General features: G+C 44.5%; 1 protein-coding gene across 1 annotated transcript in view; it reads right to left on the minus strand.

Moving 5' to 3' along the window:
* Positions 1-14,760: 14,760 nt before the first annotated feature.
* The window catches only part of T265_14518 (hypothetical protein), a gene marked incomplete at both ends in the record, with an annotated part of 14,463 nt that continues 10,123 nt past the window's right edge, over positions 14,761-19,100 (minus strand). The window contains 2 exons of the mRNA XM_009174031.1: positions 14,761-15,082; positions 15,766-15,904. Coding sequence (XP_009172295.1) covers positions 14,761-15,082; positions 15,766-15,904 — 461 coding nt within the window. The remainder of the gene's footprint in view (positions 15,083-15,765; positions 15,905-19,100) is intronic.

The following is a 19,100-nucleotide window of genomic DNA, read 5'->3' on the forward strand; positions in this document are numbered from 1 at the left end:
ATTGACGCAGTTCCGCGTGTGCCACATCATACAACAAATCCGAGGCAATATACGGTTTCCGCAAGTATTACCCTTAAGCCAGCTTGCCATAGAGTACGAATGTTAATGGGTTCTATCTGGAGAGTATCCTGTGTATTGTTATTAGGCAGCGGGGTCAGTGGGCCGTCGGTTAGATATCTGACAGCCAAATGGTCGATCAGCGTTTGCTTGAGTGATGGAAAGGGGTTGTGACGGGACAAAGGTGTACGGAGAACCGTGCGGAAAAGTGAATCGTCCCAGTTGCGCAGTTCGGGGCGTTTTGTTGAGGTACCCCACCTTGAGACTTTGACCCAGAAGTCTGGGCCACGACGCATTGGGTGGACCCTACCTCAACTATCTGATTCGAACATTTTACCCGCCGCTCAGCTGGAAGTAGGACTTTATTTGGAGACCATTTGTGGAGCCAATGACCCATTCGTCTGGGCTTCTCAGTCGTAGGAGGTTGGTCTAAAATTCTTTCAACCGTAGTGGATAAGGCACCGGTGGTCGTTAAACCATAGAAAAGCGCGATTTTTAGGGCCGGTTTTTTACGTGTGTATAATCAGTAGGGTGTAAAGTCACCGCTCTCGTAAATATGGACATGCTGGTTGCCTTACTGCCTTCACAACTCCATCACAGAGGACAGTACGATTTCGAAATATAGGTCTAGCGGGCCCTGTGGGCCTTGTGCTCAATTTGTGGGCTTTTGGGTTGCGGTGGGTACCGTACACAACGTTGGTCCCGAGCGCATTATGACACGTGTGAACCGGCTGGTGCTAATGGCGCAATGAGTGAGGTTGGTAAGCACATGGAAGTTGCCGTATCTAAACGTCCGCCGGTCATGCATGAGCAAACAACTGGTGCGTCTATGGCCTGCATGCGCAGCTTTACCAACAGAGGCTTTCTGGCAGACCAACTGAAGCGTAGAAGACATCCTTGTGTAGCTACGAAAGGCGTAGCAAGCGCTACATAGGTGCAAGGGGGATGGGGATTTAATGAAGGTGGGGGTTCACGACAAACTATGTAGACGGGAATCAGAAAAAAATCCTACCAGCCAAAACGGAGCAAGCAATATTGCGCACCACGAAGAGTGTCACACGTAAACGAAAGTCTCGAGCACTGTTTACCGCGTACATGCACAATAATTTCTCATTCCCCGACCAGATCAACTGAATGGTAAATATTCCTTTACTCTTACATAGAACTTTGAAGTAAAGGGGTGACTCAACTAATTGCGCATCTGTGACCTAACAGACGACGCTACCACCGATCTGGTTTCTACAAAGGAAGCATCAATAATTTTTTTGTTATAGACCAGGGCTAGGGAGGTCACGGATGAAGCAAAACGCGCTATAATAGGGGTTAAGTACCCACTGAACACAAATTGCTTGTTGGAATACCTTCGAAGTGTGCCTTTTGAGCCGCAGGTTTAATTACACGCATCCAAGTGATGTTCACTATCCGATAGACGGCTAAATACGGCTGCTCATTGCCGTCCGAATACTGAAACTAGCAACAATAACCGCTAACTTTGTGCTGTTCAGATTAACCACTTAATATTAGTATATTATAATAGTTATTACTGTTCGCTTTTATATTATTATTACAAACAAAATCACCATTGATTTGCAAAATGATAACAGTAACGACCAAGAGGGATTATTGCATTTATCAAAGGCAGGCCAGGTTCATCTGTTGCCAGTAGCATATTCTTCGCAAGAATCAGGTTAGAAAATAAGTTTACGATGTGAAGTTTCATCGCGGACAACTCCGCGCTTATTCCCTGCTACGTTCAGAGGGGTCTTTATAAACGTTTCTCCAGCCATGCTCACATTATCAAATGTTACGCTAATGAGGTTTGCTCGATTATAATGCGAATGACGCCGCAAGATGCGTGATCGCGTACGCTGCGAATCTTCTCACGCTTAAACTTTAACCTGCGCGCCGAATTTAGCACCCGGCTGATCCACTACACTAGATGTCACAGATGAAATTATCCGTAGCATTCATCCTACAAAAACACCGGAAGTCAGTGATCTTCCGAAGTATTCGTGGTGTTCCTGCAGGTCCGGAGGATAAAAATCAGAAAGGGCTTTTCATGAGCTGAAGCCCAGTTAGGAAGTTTGCATATCCGCTTGAAGTTTTTCGTTTGTAATCGTTTGACTCTCCCACTGAAGTTGCGAGACAAAATGGCTCTAAACTTCGGATGATAATTTTAATTGCGTTTGGTATGAGCCTTGCCCACTATCCGCACAATATTTCTCGATTTATTTTGAAGTTTGCAAACTCGTAGTTGGGAATGTCCATGCTAAATAGGTTACCCTGCAAATTCTCAGTATGGCTGATTTGTTTAAGTGAGCTGATCTTCATTGCAATCTGTTCCTTCGAATTTGAAATGGGCTAAGAGCTGTAATGGGAGATCAGTATTCGCACGATGGAACTGAATTTTCTAAAGTTATGACGTTCCTCTGATGGACTAAAGCAATCAGGCATCCACGTGTGAATACCAGTACATACTTTTAAGCCCCATTTAGGAATCCGGGGTCTCAGCGATGCTGAGAAATTATCCCGCAAGGCTCTTCATTCAGAGGCATGGTTGCTCCAGTGAATAATGAAATTTGGTGACCTGCAAAGATATGAAAGTAGATTAGAACGGTTTTGGTTTTGAGCAAACATAACTAAATGCAACATCCTGGCGTGAAAAGTTCCACTCCACTTGTGAAGGTTTTCCAGCTTAGAGCATTGTGCGGATAATGAGCACCATCATAATGGGATATCTAGCGTGCGGTTCGTACACAAGCCAGCATTTTGATTGGTTAGTCGTGCGGAAGCCAAGAAGTGCACGCGTTCAAACGGCGTTTGTGCAAAACCCAAGAAAAAACGAGTTTGATGGTTAAAGAGCATGAACTAACAAAAGATTGACCGCCAGTGCAGGCGAGAAAATAGCATGAAGCAATTTAAGTAATTTAGTCCAGGAGACCTTCGCTTCTTCGCATGAATTACGTGCAGTTTGACGCTTATCGAAAGAATAGGTAAACTCGACATCACAAATCATGTCCACGTACCTTAGAATGCCATCTACCGTTTTCTTCATACAGCATGTTTCTGACTACCCACATTAATTCTTTCAATAAAAGTTTGGCAAGAACTCGACACCTGTGTTTTCAGAAATCTTGACCCAAACCTTACTATAGCCTTGGATATATATGTATAATCAGGACTCTTCGCACTCAAAACATTAGATTACCTTCATCTTAGTTTATCATATTTTGTGCTTTACAAGGCTGTCGGCAAAAGCAGTAGCGTCCTATGAAGAAACGTGCTCACGGGGAGTCGAAAACGAATCGGACGAGGCCGCCCGGATTTGAACCACGGACCAACAGGCCCTTGCGCATAAGCTTATCCCAAATGGCTATCGAGTCACGGGAGTCTGATGGCGCAAACTCTACTAAGGGGTTAAAAACTCGCATGGAGCAGTCGTGTGTTATGGCATGGGCGATGTGACTCCGACCAGCCAATCATTTGCTTCGGTTTGGCTTGTAGATTAATCGACTTCTAGGGTATCTCTACTTGAGGTAAAACGTGGATTCCTTATAATGGGCAAAAGTGGCCGGTAGTTTTGCAGCTGTCGCAATTTATGGAACTTGAAATAGCCAACATCGTACTGGAGGAAGCAAAATATGCCGGAGTTTCACCCCTGTAACCGAATTTGTACTTGTGCGTACCGTTCGGCTGGGTGGAAGGCAGGTCGTAATTTTTCGGCCTACGTAAATAGCTGTTCCGCAAGAAAAAGAATCATTTTATTCGGAAAAATACTGTATATCCTGAACATGAGGTTCCGGATGATAATGAGCTCTGGCCGTAGGACGAGTTTCTCGTGTGTTGCCTGATGTCAGCGTAGAAGCATTATGGTTGACGGTGCCTAACTGACCAGCCACATGGGACCTGCGTCATTCATAGCTGACAGCCGAACGAACCCAACTGACGCAAATGACCAGCACGCGGTCAGGGATCCACGATACCTAATACACTTGGCGGAACTGCTCGTCTGTCCGTTGCAGAAAAAGTCGAAGCTCCAAAGTGGACGGGATGAAAAGTAGAATTTCACTGATTGGTCTGACTAGTGCGTATGACCTAGCAGGAAGCGTATGGCCGTCTTGGTAGTCGATGCTCACTGAGCTACTGAACATGAAATGAGAGGAAGATATAAGTTAGACTATCGAAATATCACCATGAAGCAGACGGCTGAGAAAATAAGAACAGTACTTACTCTGTAAAGGGAGCAGTCCGTAAAGGCAACGGCCTAGTTCAAGCTTGTTTCCATAATCCCATCTTCAAAGGCTGATTCATGTCGTGTTATTTCTTGTAGTATGGTGCCTACTGACTGTTAAGCCTCATCAAAATACGAAACTTAACTGAAATTATTTGTGGCTCATTAACTGATGAACAATCTGGACCTGGGCGGCATGAAATCATCAACTTCTGTTTCCTCTAACTAGAGCTCTATATAATTAGTACTGGTACTATGCTAAAGACTCATGGCTGTCAATTAGCTCCTCCTTGGAGCAAAAAACTAAGGGCGGACACGGACTTCCGGGATATATTGAGCTGGAGTTTCGTGCTTTACTTCAGTTCAACGTCATAAGATGTCTTCTTTGCGAACCGTTAAAGAAGCATGTGCACATCCTGAACGGACCGGGGGCTAGGCACCAAAGACAGAGAAATTAACTACCGACTCACCCGTGGGACAAGTCTGAATGTCATCACCATACAGGAGAAAAGTTTCACCACCGCAACAGGCGAATTGACATGATACGCGGTCTGTTGCACACCAGCGGTCACTATTAGTTGTCCGGTCACAAAGCACACAAAAGCCCAGCTCTGCGTCCCCAGACCACCGCCTGGTTTGAGATGAGCATCATGGCTACCGACCGCTGATCGTTCAGCTTAGAGCCTTGGCGAAGCAGGATCCGCCCCTGGACAATCAACGGTCTGACGACAATTGTGACAACCTGAGTTTCATCCCCTAAATAATGTTCACTACTCGGTTTAGCTATTTACGCAGTCCATCGAAAAGGGATGGCTGCGGCCTTGAAACAAATGTACGTTGCATACACTTCTCTGGTAGGCTGTAATCCTACAGCCACCGCTAATCGGTAAATTCCTGGTTTGCCCGTATTCTTCCAGAGCATTTAAATAACTGATTCACTGTGTGTTTGGCATGGCATCCCATGATGGCACCTGAATTAGGGCCTGATTTCGTTCTGTCCACATGAGTGTGCAAAAGCCACAGTAAAGTATGGTTGCAAAATTTGGTGCTCCGCACACCAGTTTTCAATAAGCACGATATCGACAACTGAGTTCCTGCCACCGCGAAGATGGTTCTCCACCTAGTGCACCAATTTGCTGCTAGCATGAGATGCCACAAGTCGAGAAGGAATAAAAATTATCTAACGGATGCAAAAAAAGCTTTATGGACTTCCTTTGCCTCCGGTCTAGGTTCAACGTTATTGAGTCCGGCTGAGGGTTAAGCCTCCTCATTTGAATTCTGGAGTAAGAACTGAAGATGAAGGATTTTGGAGAGCGTCTCAAAAGACTTGGTATGAATTTTTATGAAACTCAGAGCCTTCTTGGTAAACATGGTTCGATTGATTTGTAGCCACAAATTCGCTGAATGCAAGCAAGCTGCTTTTGGTTTGCCCATTAAGCCTTATCGTAGCTTGAGGAAGTGTCGCAAAACATGTGCCCGGTGGAATCATGGCGGCACTCAAGTTCAAAAATCGTGTAAAGTTAGCGGCGAATTATCAAGCAGATAGCCCCAGTTTGATCTGTGACGACGTTTGAAGATTGTCCGGTGGGTCACCGTATTTCGTCGTCTTTCACTGCCTAAAAATGAAACCAGATTGCAATTTTTTTTATCTACATTATGTGTCTGCCTTTAGATCCTGAGGCGCAGGCGCACACTTCAGTAGAAGCCCATTTTCTGTTCGTTGGTGTTTAATGACTGAGAAAATTTTCTTGAAAAGGACCGAGCCGCGTGAAATTCTGCATGGTTGCTGTGTTGTCTAGAAAATAGCAAGCGAATGCTTATCCCGCAGGGTCTCACAAGAAATGGATAAGGCAGTGTGAAGTTCATTCTGATCAGCGGGATATCTGTGATAGGACACGCGGGTGGGTAGACGGCAAGAACCGCTGATGCTATTGATGCTGTTGAGTGGACACAAGCGTGGTTGATGTCGGCAGACCCCAGGTATGTCACTCATCTCTGAAGGATCATATTTCTCTCTTAAGGCAGTATACTGCAGTAAACGGTCAACAGTTTCAATGCTCCTGTCGCCTCACTTTCGTACAACGACTTCACTTTACCATCAGGTTGATTGACCCGGTTTTGAGAAAGGCCAGATTAACCGGGCCGAGGATGGTCTTGGTGAGCAAACCAATCCGAAATTTCGTGACTTGCACTGTCATAACCACCGCTGATTAATGTGAAACGAATCTGCTGCGTAACTCGTTACAGAGTACTTATGAACGGACTCATTTCTGACAAACATGATGTGGGTGAACTGACTGTCTTTTTTTAACCGTAGCTGCAGTCGGACCAAAGGCTTGCAGCCGTGCTTGAACAACGCACCCCGCACTATTTAAGCTGAGTGTCGAATAAAAGTAAGTCTCACCATGGTAGAAAGACAGCACTTTTGCCGGTATTTATATGCGATTGCAGTGGTGAGCGATTTGCCAAATCGGTCTGAGGGAAGTTGTCCCACTTTCGACGAAAGTGCAGCAATAAACAAACGGTGATAAACTAGTTCGTGGTCAATTGCCAATTTAATGGTAAACGGTCTTATGAAAAACTGACGCACCTTCAGTTGCAAAGTAGATGGTAAGGGGTGATAACTGTCTTCCACCCACGGCAGTGAAGTACCAGTGCCAACACTGATGTTACCGTCTTTGACGATGATGATAATGATGATGCAAAGTGAAACGTGCTTCGCAAATAATACCACGGCTCACGGCAGTGAGTACCAGTGCCAACACTGATGTTACCGTCTTTGACGATGATGATAATGATGATGCAAAGTGAAACGTGCTTCGCAAATAATACCACGGCTTTCAAAAAATGATCACCCAAAACTGCCACTTAAGTGGCCCCTGCAAAGCGGACTTTCATTAGACGTCTGCCATCGCATCAACAAGACGTATAACCAAAGTGTAAGACTCAATTAAAGCCGGCAGTGTGGATAGATCTCACAAAACTCGCATCCTGAAACGCCCTTCCACCAGGTATTTCTCTACTCGTGAGAAGTCCGCTCCTTGGATGAATCGAGTAAGAAGATGCTTCAATAAAATTCCAAAACTGTAATAAGTTTCAGTAAAAATAAATTATTAAAGAAAATGGACACGAAATAAAGAATTTTAAGTCATCTAATTTTGACACCAACAATTTTTGATTGCATGAGCATCCTCAAACCAGTATCCAGAGCTTAAGCTACTAGGAGAAGCAACGTTTTTCTATCAAGTATCTTGACAGAAACAAGCTTTTGGGCAAAGCCCCAGGTAAACGTAAAGCTGTCGCAGTGGTTGTACCAAGAAATCGTCGTAGTCTTTTAATTTGCTGCAGAGGAGGTTGTCGATTCGTCAAAATGTGGGTAGCTGAGGTGTGTTTGCTGTTGGTTTGTTGGTTGCAACAACAGTAACTGCAGTAACAACGGTAACTGCAGACCAATCACCAAGCTCAGTGAACAGAGCAGCTGCCATCTGATAAACCAACTGTAGACCACATTTCGAACTCTTGTGACCAGATTATCCGCAGGAGGAAGTTAAACATGTGTTGTATCGTCGTCAGTCAGCAAGACATCATCATCTTTATGTGAATCTACTTTATTCTTGCCAACACAGCAGAACATTTTCAGACAGTCAGTGTTTGATGCGGCCAAACTGGACAGCATGCGTATGCTTCCCTTCCTCACAGTATACACAAGACGAGTTCTTGTCACTGCTCCGTTAGACGAGGCTAATTTTAAGCTCTTCATGCAGTTCAGAAATACCGGGTATGCATTGATTCGACACAGGATGTTGGCTTCATAGGTGAGGACTATACACGTCGGCATACCAACATTTCCATTGACTGGGACCATTTCGGTAACTTCAGGGACTCTCAACCAATAGGCTTTCAGTATATTCGCTAACCCATTTAACCAATGAAGTTCCCGAACGCAGACATTTTCTGAGCTATGGATGTTTCGCTCCTTCTAACTGTGTTCTCGCTTACTAATGCCCGAAAGTAGTCCTAACGCACACAGTAACACCTATATCTAGTTATATTAAATGATTTTCACCTGTATCACGCAGTCTGTTGGCATGCCGTGTCAAATATCTTCCTCCTGGGTGCGATCACCACATGACCTATGATATACGGCGTTATGGTTTTTCCATACGGCGCTACGAAAGGTAAACTGATTCCCTTATCAAAGCTATCCCCTGGCCGTCGGTGCCAGACCAAGCTTCGACAAGGCTGTATCCGACTTTTCTGTCCTAGAAATGGGTTTTTGTAACTTTTTCCACAGGTAGCTTAGGTTCAGACCAGTTTACAAGAGCAATACTAAAGAGTGTCAGCCGAGCCTCATACACACTCGAAACTTGAGGAGTGGTTGGTGACGACCTGGCCCTTTATAACGACGAAATCAAAGGAGGACGACGCTCAATATATTTGGGGCGTGAACAATCATATACGATTATCAGTTGGATCCATTCCGATCTTACTGGTGTAACGGTGGATATTACCGATGAGGCATGCGAGTAGTGCCTTCTCGTGAATCGGCTTTTCGTCTCCCGAAAAGTGATATCTATTGCGGAATTCGTGGAGTCAGTTTGTAACATTTGCTTGCATTTGAGTAACAGTCAATGAATATCCAGAAAATTTCAGGAATACGCGTTCAAGGAAAAGATGGACATTCAGTTTAGTAAACAAGATGCATATGAGAGTTTTGCTTCCCTGTCCAATAGTCTGCAACTGCTCAGTTGGTTTTTCTCTAATAAACAACTCCGCAGCGGATGACTTCTTCCTTTCACCAGTAGTAATCATGAATATCTACATAAACAATTGTTTTGCTCATCAGCATCATCGACAGTAAAACATCGCACCGATTCTTTGTCGCCGTACAGCCATGATTTATTTGAAAGCCCCTTTGTAAGGGAAGGCATAAAGTTTGACAGGGAAGGGACTTTGGGCTAGCTTACTACAGTCAGCACCAAACGCCTACACCTCCAGACACTCATTCAAGGAATCTGGAAGGAAACGGACAGCAAGAACATCATTGACATCGATTGGAAGCCATAATTTGCAGTGTATCCAACCCGGTGCAGTGGGAATCACACGGTCCCCATCTTGGAATGCGAGTAGCACCGACAGCACCCAAACGTTTCGGTTGCCAAGCGATTTGTCCGCACCTTCGCAGCTGATTCTATCTCAAATTTCGGTAGTATTCACAGAAGTATATCGCTACGTTGTCCCTTTATATCACGTGACACCACATATGCTCCAAAAAGCCGGTAATCGCAATTGACGACTCTCTGAGCGAAATATTGCGCCTTGTGGATATTCTTCCCATTACCGCCGTACGTGGCACTCATGCACCCAAGCTGTTGTCTTCAACGTATAGCTTCCCTCTATATCTTCGCTATGAAATGTCTACTGAGACCCCGTTGTTTATGTGTCACCTCTATCAGCTGCCGCCTCCTATGTGTAGCTATTTAACCCACCTCCCAAACGCATTGGCAAACAAACCTGTGACAGTTATAACCACTGTGTGGCAAGTAGGCGGTTTTGCAACCAATGATGACAATTCAACTTCGAGAAAATAAGCACTGTTTGAAAGAGGGTGGCACATCCATGTCAATGATGGTTGCAAATAAATCCGCCCAACTTTTTTTTAACTGAAATTTGTTCCTAATAGACTTCAAACACACTTTAATTTTGTGATACCACCGTATAGTTCTGCTGCCAAAAGAAAATAACAGTGTGGATAAGTATCCCACCCCAGATAAAATAAGCACTGTTTGAAAGAGGGTGGCACATCCATGTCAATGATGGTTGCAAATAAATCCGCCCTAACTTTTTTTAACTGAAATTTGTTCCTAATAGACTTCAAACACACTTTAATTTTGTGATACCACCGTATAGTTCTGCTGCCAAAAGAAAATAACAGTGTGGATAAGTATCCCACCCCAGATAACGTTCACTGTGGCCCATGTAAGGAACGAAACGTTTTGCGCCCTCTTAAGTATATTCAATTCAATCAACTCATGGCACACAGCGCATTTTAATTTGACACCTAACAGGGCCTCCCGACATGCGCCGTAAACTCACACATCCGCAAATTGAAAGTATATCCAGCACGAGGCAGACGGTCATCTTAATTTGCTTTTACCGAAAGAAACAATAAGAAAATATACCTGACTTTTGCCGTCTTACCTTAGGTTATTTTCAATCTGGCATCTAAGTAATGAAGTTTGCTTAAGCATCAGAAGATGCCTTGGAACAAACTGATTTTCATCCATGGTGGCTCATTTGAACCCAGTTGCCGCAAGACAACTAAGCAAGAGGAAAACCACCACCTATCTTCCAGATGAAACTTGCGGTATTTTAACCTCCCCAACTCAAATTTACAGTTGCTGGCAACTTGAAGAAAACCTTACCACCCTTGGCAGAATCAGATCGATCCGGTTAGCTGATTTAGTCAAGCGTCTGTGTCTGCCTGTTAGCGTGAGCATATTTCGCTAATTTCAAGTAGAACATCAGGTTGACGGAAACCCGGGGACTGTGTCTATCTGATGAGCCCCAAAAAGGGCAAAACTGGTCGTGGGTTGTCGACGGATTTTCAGCAACCTTATGGGTAGTACCTTACAAATTAAGTCTAACATAGGTTCGTTGGTGTAATTTATACTTTCTGCACAAAAATTAAAAAGTTTGCAAATGTCTTCTTGGAAAATTTTGGTACCAGTAGCGGGAAATTCCTAGTGGCAAAGCCAATTTCTAGGCCGAGCGGATAAAGTTGTGGGCCGACCAGAGTTTGAACTCCAAACTGACTACAGCTTACCTTTTTACGAAATAAAGATATAAAAAGGCACTTTTTCTTAATTATTCCACCATCAACGGGACGGATAGGGGGTTGGTGTTTACTTGCAGATAATTTGTCATTCCTATATCAGTTTTATCTTTCGGCACGCGAACTTAAGACAGTTTTTAGAGACTGTTTTTATGGGGTTATCGCTGAATTTTCCACAAGGTCACACCAGAATCATCCTGATGGGGAATAAAGACCAAACCACAGGTGCTCGATCCTGATTGGCTTGCCTCTTGGCCAATCAGGGTAAGCCTTCGTTTGCTGCCTGTCGGGGTCGTGAAAAATCCATCCAGTCGACGTTATGTCCGGTTATCTAGAACGGTTCACCTCCGAACAGAAATAAGGTTAGACGGCAACAACCTTGCCCCTGCTCACCATTCGACGGGAACTCTTCGAACAGTGATCGGACTCATCGATCACTGGACTACATCCTGCGTTATAACGTGTCTTTCATGTTTTATTCATTTACCGTACTGTCATACATACTTCAGTACTTTTGTGAATGGGTGCGTTTCATAAATATCCCAGATTTTGTATGGGCCGACCGCGACCATTATTTATCAGTATTGTTGCTATTGTTTTGAAAACTGGTCACTGATTGTCACCACCTACTAAGACAACATCTTCACGAAGATTCTGGAAAATGCGCCTTGTTTTCTGGAAATGTCCCTCTAAGGGTCTTTCACTTTGAATGCGCTCTGATATTTAGGATACAGTGCTCAATTTTACCTTGAGACACAAGTACTCTCATATTTACAATGGCACTGTGGCCAGCGCCATATTTATTTAGTCATAACCTTCAAGAGCAAGATCTCATGGGCTGGAGTCAGGCAGAGATTAAGTTGAAAGTTCACATCCTCTTCCATGACTCGTTTCGCATTGGAAGAGTTTATTGGATACATCCCAAAATGTCTCTCTTGTAGGTCGTTTAAACGTTTCAGTTCACAAAAACGTTGGTTTGAAACGAACTTGAAGGACAGACCCACGTGTGGTTCCAAGTATTCGTCGGTCAAAGTCGCTTATTCCCATGCAAACCACTAAATGACTCACGGTTGTTCGCCACACGATTCCCGTTCTATCCTTCTTCATCTGCTAAACCAATCACACCTGGCCTTCTAAAAAAACCATCAAAAGCCAACAAGTCAACTTAAAACTATTTCCATATGGGCGGCGTTTATTCGTTCATTCAATTCAGCTGACTCATCACTTCTGTCTGGCAGAAGTGATTGGACAAAACAAGACTGACATTGATTGGACAAGATCCAAGCGGTCTGAATGGTCCCAGTGGCCTAAAAGTCCTCCTAAAATTGAAAAACAAACAGGCGAAAGAAGTATACCCCAAAGTTGGGCTTGATAAAAAAAGAACATAGGAGGACTAGCCGAAAAAATAGTACGCAACCGACCGAATTTTATTGAGCTTGGTTTACAGTCGACCTCCGCCTCTCGACTTCTCCTGTCTAGGCTTGGGCAACCTGGCCCAGCCCTCGTGCCTCATTCGTGTGGCATGGTAGCTAGACACCGAAAGGGTGTTAGAGCTGGACGATTCCTCTTCTCCCGCCTTCAGATCTCTAGTTTTGTCGCACACTGAGTTGCCGACGGAAACAAATTTTACCCACTAGTGCGCAGTAATGAGCAGATTGAGTAACCAGCACACTTCGGCAGACTGCAGCAAAGGGATACCACGGTGTATAGTGGATTGCTAAATCCAGGCAAACCAGACAGATAAACTTTCAGGTATAGACGTAATACTGTTGTTGAAAACTCTTTGACAGCCCGCGACCGGTTTCGCCCTTCTTGGGCCTCATCAGGTAGGCGCAGTCCCCAAGTTTCGGTCAATCTTACGTTCTGCTTGAACCCAATTTGCCCGAAGTTCGACTTCTGCATTCATAATAACCTCATAAATAAGAGATTCAGCCAAGTTCCAAGTCAGTCTCCCCTAAAAATCTATATGATGTGCAGGTGAGTGTATAAGTCGATCGAACTTTACTGTATTTTTGCCCAATGAGTCTGAATGGATAAGCGGACACACCTCGCGATGAGTGCTGTGTTTCGCCACCTAGAATAACCCGTCAAAAGTGAACAGTCTGGAAGAGGAAACCTCTCAAATTTTTTTTCTAGATCCAAAAACATCCTTCTAGAACGAAGTCATGGAGGAAGCAAACGCGGAGTTGTGAGAAACCCGACCGGACCATCGACTAGGTAATCCAATTGTCCACCTCAATCTTGCGTAACGTCGGTCCGTTAATGAAAGGGTAGACTGTGGGTACACCTTCCGTCTGTCACTTGTTGTTCACTAAAACTTGCCTACTTCGGAACTCTCCTCAAAGTCACTTCCTCACACAATCCACCACAAAAAACTTGGAACCAACGGCCAGCAGGCTTCATCACTTATCCTCTCAGCTCCTGTCAACCTCTATGATCCGCAATGTCGGTTTGAGCCTTTCTATTTATTCAGCCAACCTCCGGCTTTGACCTGGTGGACATTCAGTAGCGCAACGATGATGTTATTTCAGAGAAACGGCAGTGCTTCATGCAAAAAAAGTTTTGTGTTAACATTTCTAACCCTGGGCTGTGTAATCAGTTTGCGATCTCTGAGTATCAGTTTTCTACAGCGCTTTCGTAGGCTTTGTCACATCTAAGTAGCAAGTTTTTACAGCGGTTTCACGGGTTGACCGCCGTCTTGTTCATTTTTTTGTGTATTTTGATCTATAAGGCGCCTCTGATTGTGAAGCTTTGTTTCTTCTCCTGTTAACAGTAGGAAAAACATTACCGACAAATTATGCGTGCGCCGGTGTGGAATTCGGTAGTCAACCAACCAACGTCATTGGCATCATCAGAGACGCCAACATCAGTGTTGACACTGACCGATCTAGGAGTACTTGTGAGGCAAAATAAAGGGGAGAGATGGCTCGGTGGTTAGATCGTGGATTTACTAACCAGAAGGCCCGTGGTTCGAACCCGACCTCTGGCTCTCAACTTCCCCTGTCTAGGCTTGAGCAACTTGGCAGTTTTCCAGCCCTCGGGCTTCGTTCGGGTCGCGTGGCAACTAGGCACCGAAACGGTGTTACAGCTGAACGAAAGTTCTCAGAAAGTTCGGTCTGTCGTTCGTGATAACAAAAGATGAGAAAACTACAATTGACTAATCGTGAGTCCCCCACGTGCTTTAATGGAGAAATATCTGTTGACTTAAAAATCCACTCGGTGATCTCCGAATTCTTGGTTGAAACCAATGAACCCATAATTTTGTAACTGCTGTCAGAGGCGAGGAAAACGAGTTTAGGTGGAGAAGCGTCGGGACAAGGGGCAATAGTTTGAGAGCCATAGTAACTTCTAAGCTAGAGTGATTTCATGTCACAAGTATTCCCGTTTCCAAGAGTGTAGACAACCGCTTAAGATATCCTGTCTCCAAAGCAAGCAACGGCTCATCTATTTTACAACAAAAAAGCCAATGAACATCAAGATTCCGTTCACAAGAAAGTCATTTCGAGCAGGAGGGTGACTGGTCTCACAGAGTTAACTGGAAATTGCGTTCAATCAAGTCGAAATGAAATTTGTAGTGTGCGAATCATCGGGATGGTAAACTATTAATCCCATGCGTATGGGGATACAGCCAACTCACCGTAGTTTCCGCGTTTTCCGCAGCTTCCTCGGCTTCTTTCTGTGCCTGGACTTCCAGTGCGACATCATAAATTGCATCATTCAAAATTTCCACATTCACAGCTTCCCGAATTTCCCGGGTGCTCGCCGCAGCCAGTTCCAACCGTTGCAGAGCAAGCCGCGCGGACCGGTCGATAACATAATTAGCCACTTCAGTGCGCAAAGAGGGGAGCACTTGTCGGATGCATGCCTTCTCACATATTGCTCGACCAAGTTCACGGAACTCATGATGACGTTGCCTGATGGCCTGAAGAAGAAAACACATGAATCTGTAACGCTTACCGCTTCCCTCTTATATCTTTATGCCTGGAATGGGACAAAATGCGCTACAGGAAACCGATTTTGAGTGCACAGTTTAATCAGCTGATTGGTAGCCCCAAAAATCTTGCTGAGGCCCACACCGTACAGGTCGCTGCGGTAGAGTATTCGGCTTGGAATTCCACAACACGGAGCAAATTTTTCTCCATCAACTTGTTGCCCTTCAAACTGGGAGTTGCCCAACATGAGGAACGCATCGGAATGGTTTATAAATTCAACTATCTCGTCTCCAGCATTCTCCCGAGCAACCCACCAAATGGTAGATGACCTTTTCTCTTGTTAAAAACTGCTTTAAGCCGCAGAGCTTGGACTAGATTGAGGACAAGAACCCGAGGTTTCGATGCCTACTTCTCTATAGGGATTCAAGATCTGACCAAACGCTAAAGGCTTTCCAGCGCTGGTGTCCCGATACCGACCAAAAGGCGCTATGGACCAAATGATATACAAGTGACGAGTTCAGGAAACCATTTTAGTGCTTTGAAAATGAGTTTGTTGTATTCGGCAATGTTCTCTGCATTGATTTGATTCTCTTTTTTGCAAGCGAGAGACTGAGTTAAAAATATAATTCCTTGGCTGAAGTTCATCCGGAGATCAGTGTCACCGTAACAAAGGATGAGTGGTAACACGGTCCTGTCAGGTCAAAACTAACTTCCAATACGTCATCATCGATAGCATGGCATCAGTATTCAACACCGAGGTTTCACTGCCGTACAACCATAATTTATTTGAAAGCCTTATTGTAAAGAAAAGAGTAAAGGTGAACGAGGAAGGGACTTCGTGCTGGCTTACTACAATCATTCCGAGGTGCCTATACCTCCAGACATTCACTCAGGCAATCTGGATAGAAACTGACAACAAGAACGCCACTGACATCGGTTAGCAGCCATATCTTGCAGCGTCTCCAATCAGCGGCAATAGGGACAACGCGGTCCCCATTCTGGAGGGCACCAAATCGTTTTGTAATATCTTTCATGCCCTTTTGCCAGGCCAAGGGTCAACCATCTCTCTGCTTACGCCACTCTGAGTTGGGCAGCCTCTCCGTTTACGCCACTCTGAATTGGACATAGAAAACAGCACCCTCTTCGGCAAACGATGGTTCGGCATACGCGACACATGTCCCAACCAACGCAGCTTCTGGTGCTGGACACATTCTTCAATGGAAGTACCCGTTGCACAACCGAAAACGCCCTTTCGAACTGCCTCGTTACGGATTCGCCGACAGCAACCCACACCAGCAATGTTTCTGTGACAACGATTTTTGAACACCTGAAGATGTCTCAGTTCCGCTGCTCCAACAGGCTAAGTTTCATAGGCATACAACAAAACAGCCCATACTGTAGCTTGATACACACGTCTCTTGAGATTCAGTGATGAACCACTCTGAAGCCAAAGATGTCTCAACTTGGCGAACGTGACCCAAGCCTCGCGGGTTCGTGCGTTAACCTCATCTGTCACACTACAATCAGAACTAATACAACTTCCAAGATACATAAAGCGCTCCAGAACTTCCAGTGCCTCTCCCTGGATTGTAGGTGGTGTGTTCAGTGACTGCGTGTCCAGAAGCATGACCTTAAACTTTGTGGATGCAAAGTGCATTCCAAAGGACGAGATGACTTTGGTCAGTTCATCCAAAAACACCTGCGACTTCTCTTCGGAGATGAGAACGATATCTCCTGCATATTCTGGCAGTTTGGGCTGGCCTTTTGTTGCGAAACGTCTGCGTAAGTGGCGTTGGCAGACCGCTCTGCATTAACTCGGACATGTTTTGTAGTCAAGTACCTGTCCCAAAGTAGACAATCATTCATACACCTTGGAGGACCCCGTCTTAAAGGGTGGATAACACCAACAGGATCAAAAGTTTGCGTTGCGAGCTCTTACTGCGCTCCACTCTGAAGTTGACGTGGGACAGAAACACAAGCTGTCATGCATGGCACATGAACAAGCCACAATAACCTGTTCCAAGTGATATGCTTGCTTCTCCGCCATACACCCGCCCCTGTTGTGTGTTCCTTCATTCTAATCCCCTTGAGTAATGACTTGAAGACATCTAAGATCCTCCTTTAGAGCCTTCCCCGGTTCCTCTTGAGCAGCGTAGACGCAAATGGTCTAAAAGTTCTCCCCTGACTAATAACGAGAGAAGCTCATCTTTGGAGCTGATCTCTATGAGATGAGTTCCTTATGCACAATAGTCGAAGTCCCACTGCCTGTGACCAAATGAAACCCAATGTTTGATTTGTTCCCGTATCTGGCCAGTGTAATCATACCTTCAGTTTGAATATATCAAACGAACGCAATTTATACTCTTGTTCAAAGCAAATGGAAAACAAAGCTTTCACGAAACAAACCATGAAGTTCAGCAATAGGACAGCTGCGTGCTTAGTCATTGTGGTACACCTGGTTTGGGGGGGAGGGTTCTATCCAACCTCGACATGTTAGTGAGTCTGTGACCTCAAAACCCAAAAATTTTCAATCCAGCCATTTTAGTCACGGGACTCTGTGACAGTCGAATTGACTCGCACCTGATCGTCCAAGCCTAGTCAGTTCTACCGTTTCAAAGACAACAAAAACAAACAGCAAGCTTACCTCACGTAACAATCCATCCAATAGGAAACGTGCTCTTCGTTCATACGACATGCTATCCAACACTCCCTCCACAAGTGGCTCCAAGAAGTTATTCTCGATATCTAACAGAATGGGATAACCAGCGACGAGTCAGTCACCTTAGAGAGTTCATTTCATCAGTAAAAAGGATTTTCACAAAACATGTTTGGGACCTAACATTAGATCGGTTTACTTGATGCCTCCAATTCAAAAAAGGACAAACTTCGTTCGTCCGTTGAAATCTTGAAGACTTGAAGACAGATTCTAGTTGAATCATTCATCACCCATCAGAAATTAGCTGTCAGTAGAATACTGGAGTGGTCCAATAGAAAAGATCGCCTGATATCTTGAATGGAATGTACCGGGGACGACTTCATGAGCATGGCGTAAAAAAATCGAATGTGTCAAACACTTATGAAGAATTTAGTTGGTTCCTGAGAAAAATTAACTCTCCAACAGAGTAATGTTATACATCAGAGTGTAACCATTGTGGTAGTTTGAATAATTTGTGTTGACATCTGTTGACTGTCTAAAAGGCACCATGGTCGCTGCGTTGTGTTTTCTTCACATGTTACAAGCCCTGACAATATCTGTCATCTGTTTATCAAGGCATATTCTTTCCTGGTCAGCCTGATTCTTGATCATTGATGACTGTCAGTCTGGGTATTCAGCAAGGCACACCAGTCAGCCAGGCAATCGATCAACACAGTAGCATTTATGCTGATACGAACGAAATATTTTTTACCTCTGGAGTGATGTTTGGGGTAGATGCACAGTCTGGACTTAAGTCAACTCAACTTCCTGGATAGAGAGTATGTGCCTGACTTCACTGTAGAATTGAACGTTGAGTTTCTGTTTGTGGGAGCAACTTTCTGGACACGCCAATCTGTCTAAAGTATGCGTGGATGAAAACATGATTTTGTATCGAATTTTCGTCAGCGGCCGATTCATTAATCAAATTCGGTGTTTAGGACAATCAGTGGAGCTGCAAGGGATTTCTTATTGGTTAAGTGAGACCAAGTTGTTTTTTTCACCGAAAAACCTTATACCAGTTGGCCACTTTGCCGTAGAATATCACTTTAGATGTAGCTGGTTCAGTCTGCAACTCGCAAGGCCATTCGGCTACATATATTGCAGCTTTCAACAACTGTTTTTTTAAATTCAAACCGGCTGTTCCACAAAATTTCACATGAGTACTGTCCAACAAGTTATAAGTGCCCTGCTTTTTTTAAGACACAGTACACAGAGAAAAATGAAATTTTAGACAGTATATGACCTGGCAACGAAGCACGAAAACACTAACCAGTCAACTTAGTCGGGGGGGGGGGCAAGTGCAACCTCCCTGGCTGGGAACTTCGGGAATAAAATCACCAGTGGTTACTG

The sequence above is a fragment of the Opisthorchis viverrini genome (genome assembly GCF_000715545.1).
Source record: "Opisthorchis viverrini unplaced genomic scaffold opera_v5_210, whole genome shotgun sequence".
Taxonomy (NCBI): Eukaryota; Metazoa; Platyhelminthes; class Trematoda; order Opisthorchiida; family Opisthorchiidae; genus Opisthorchis; species Opisthorchis viverrini.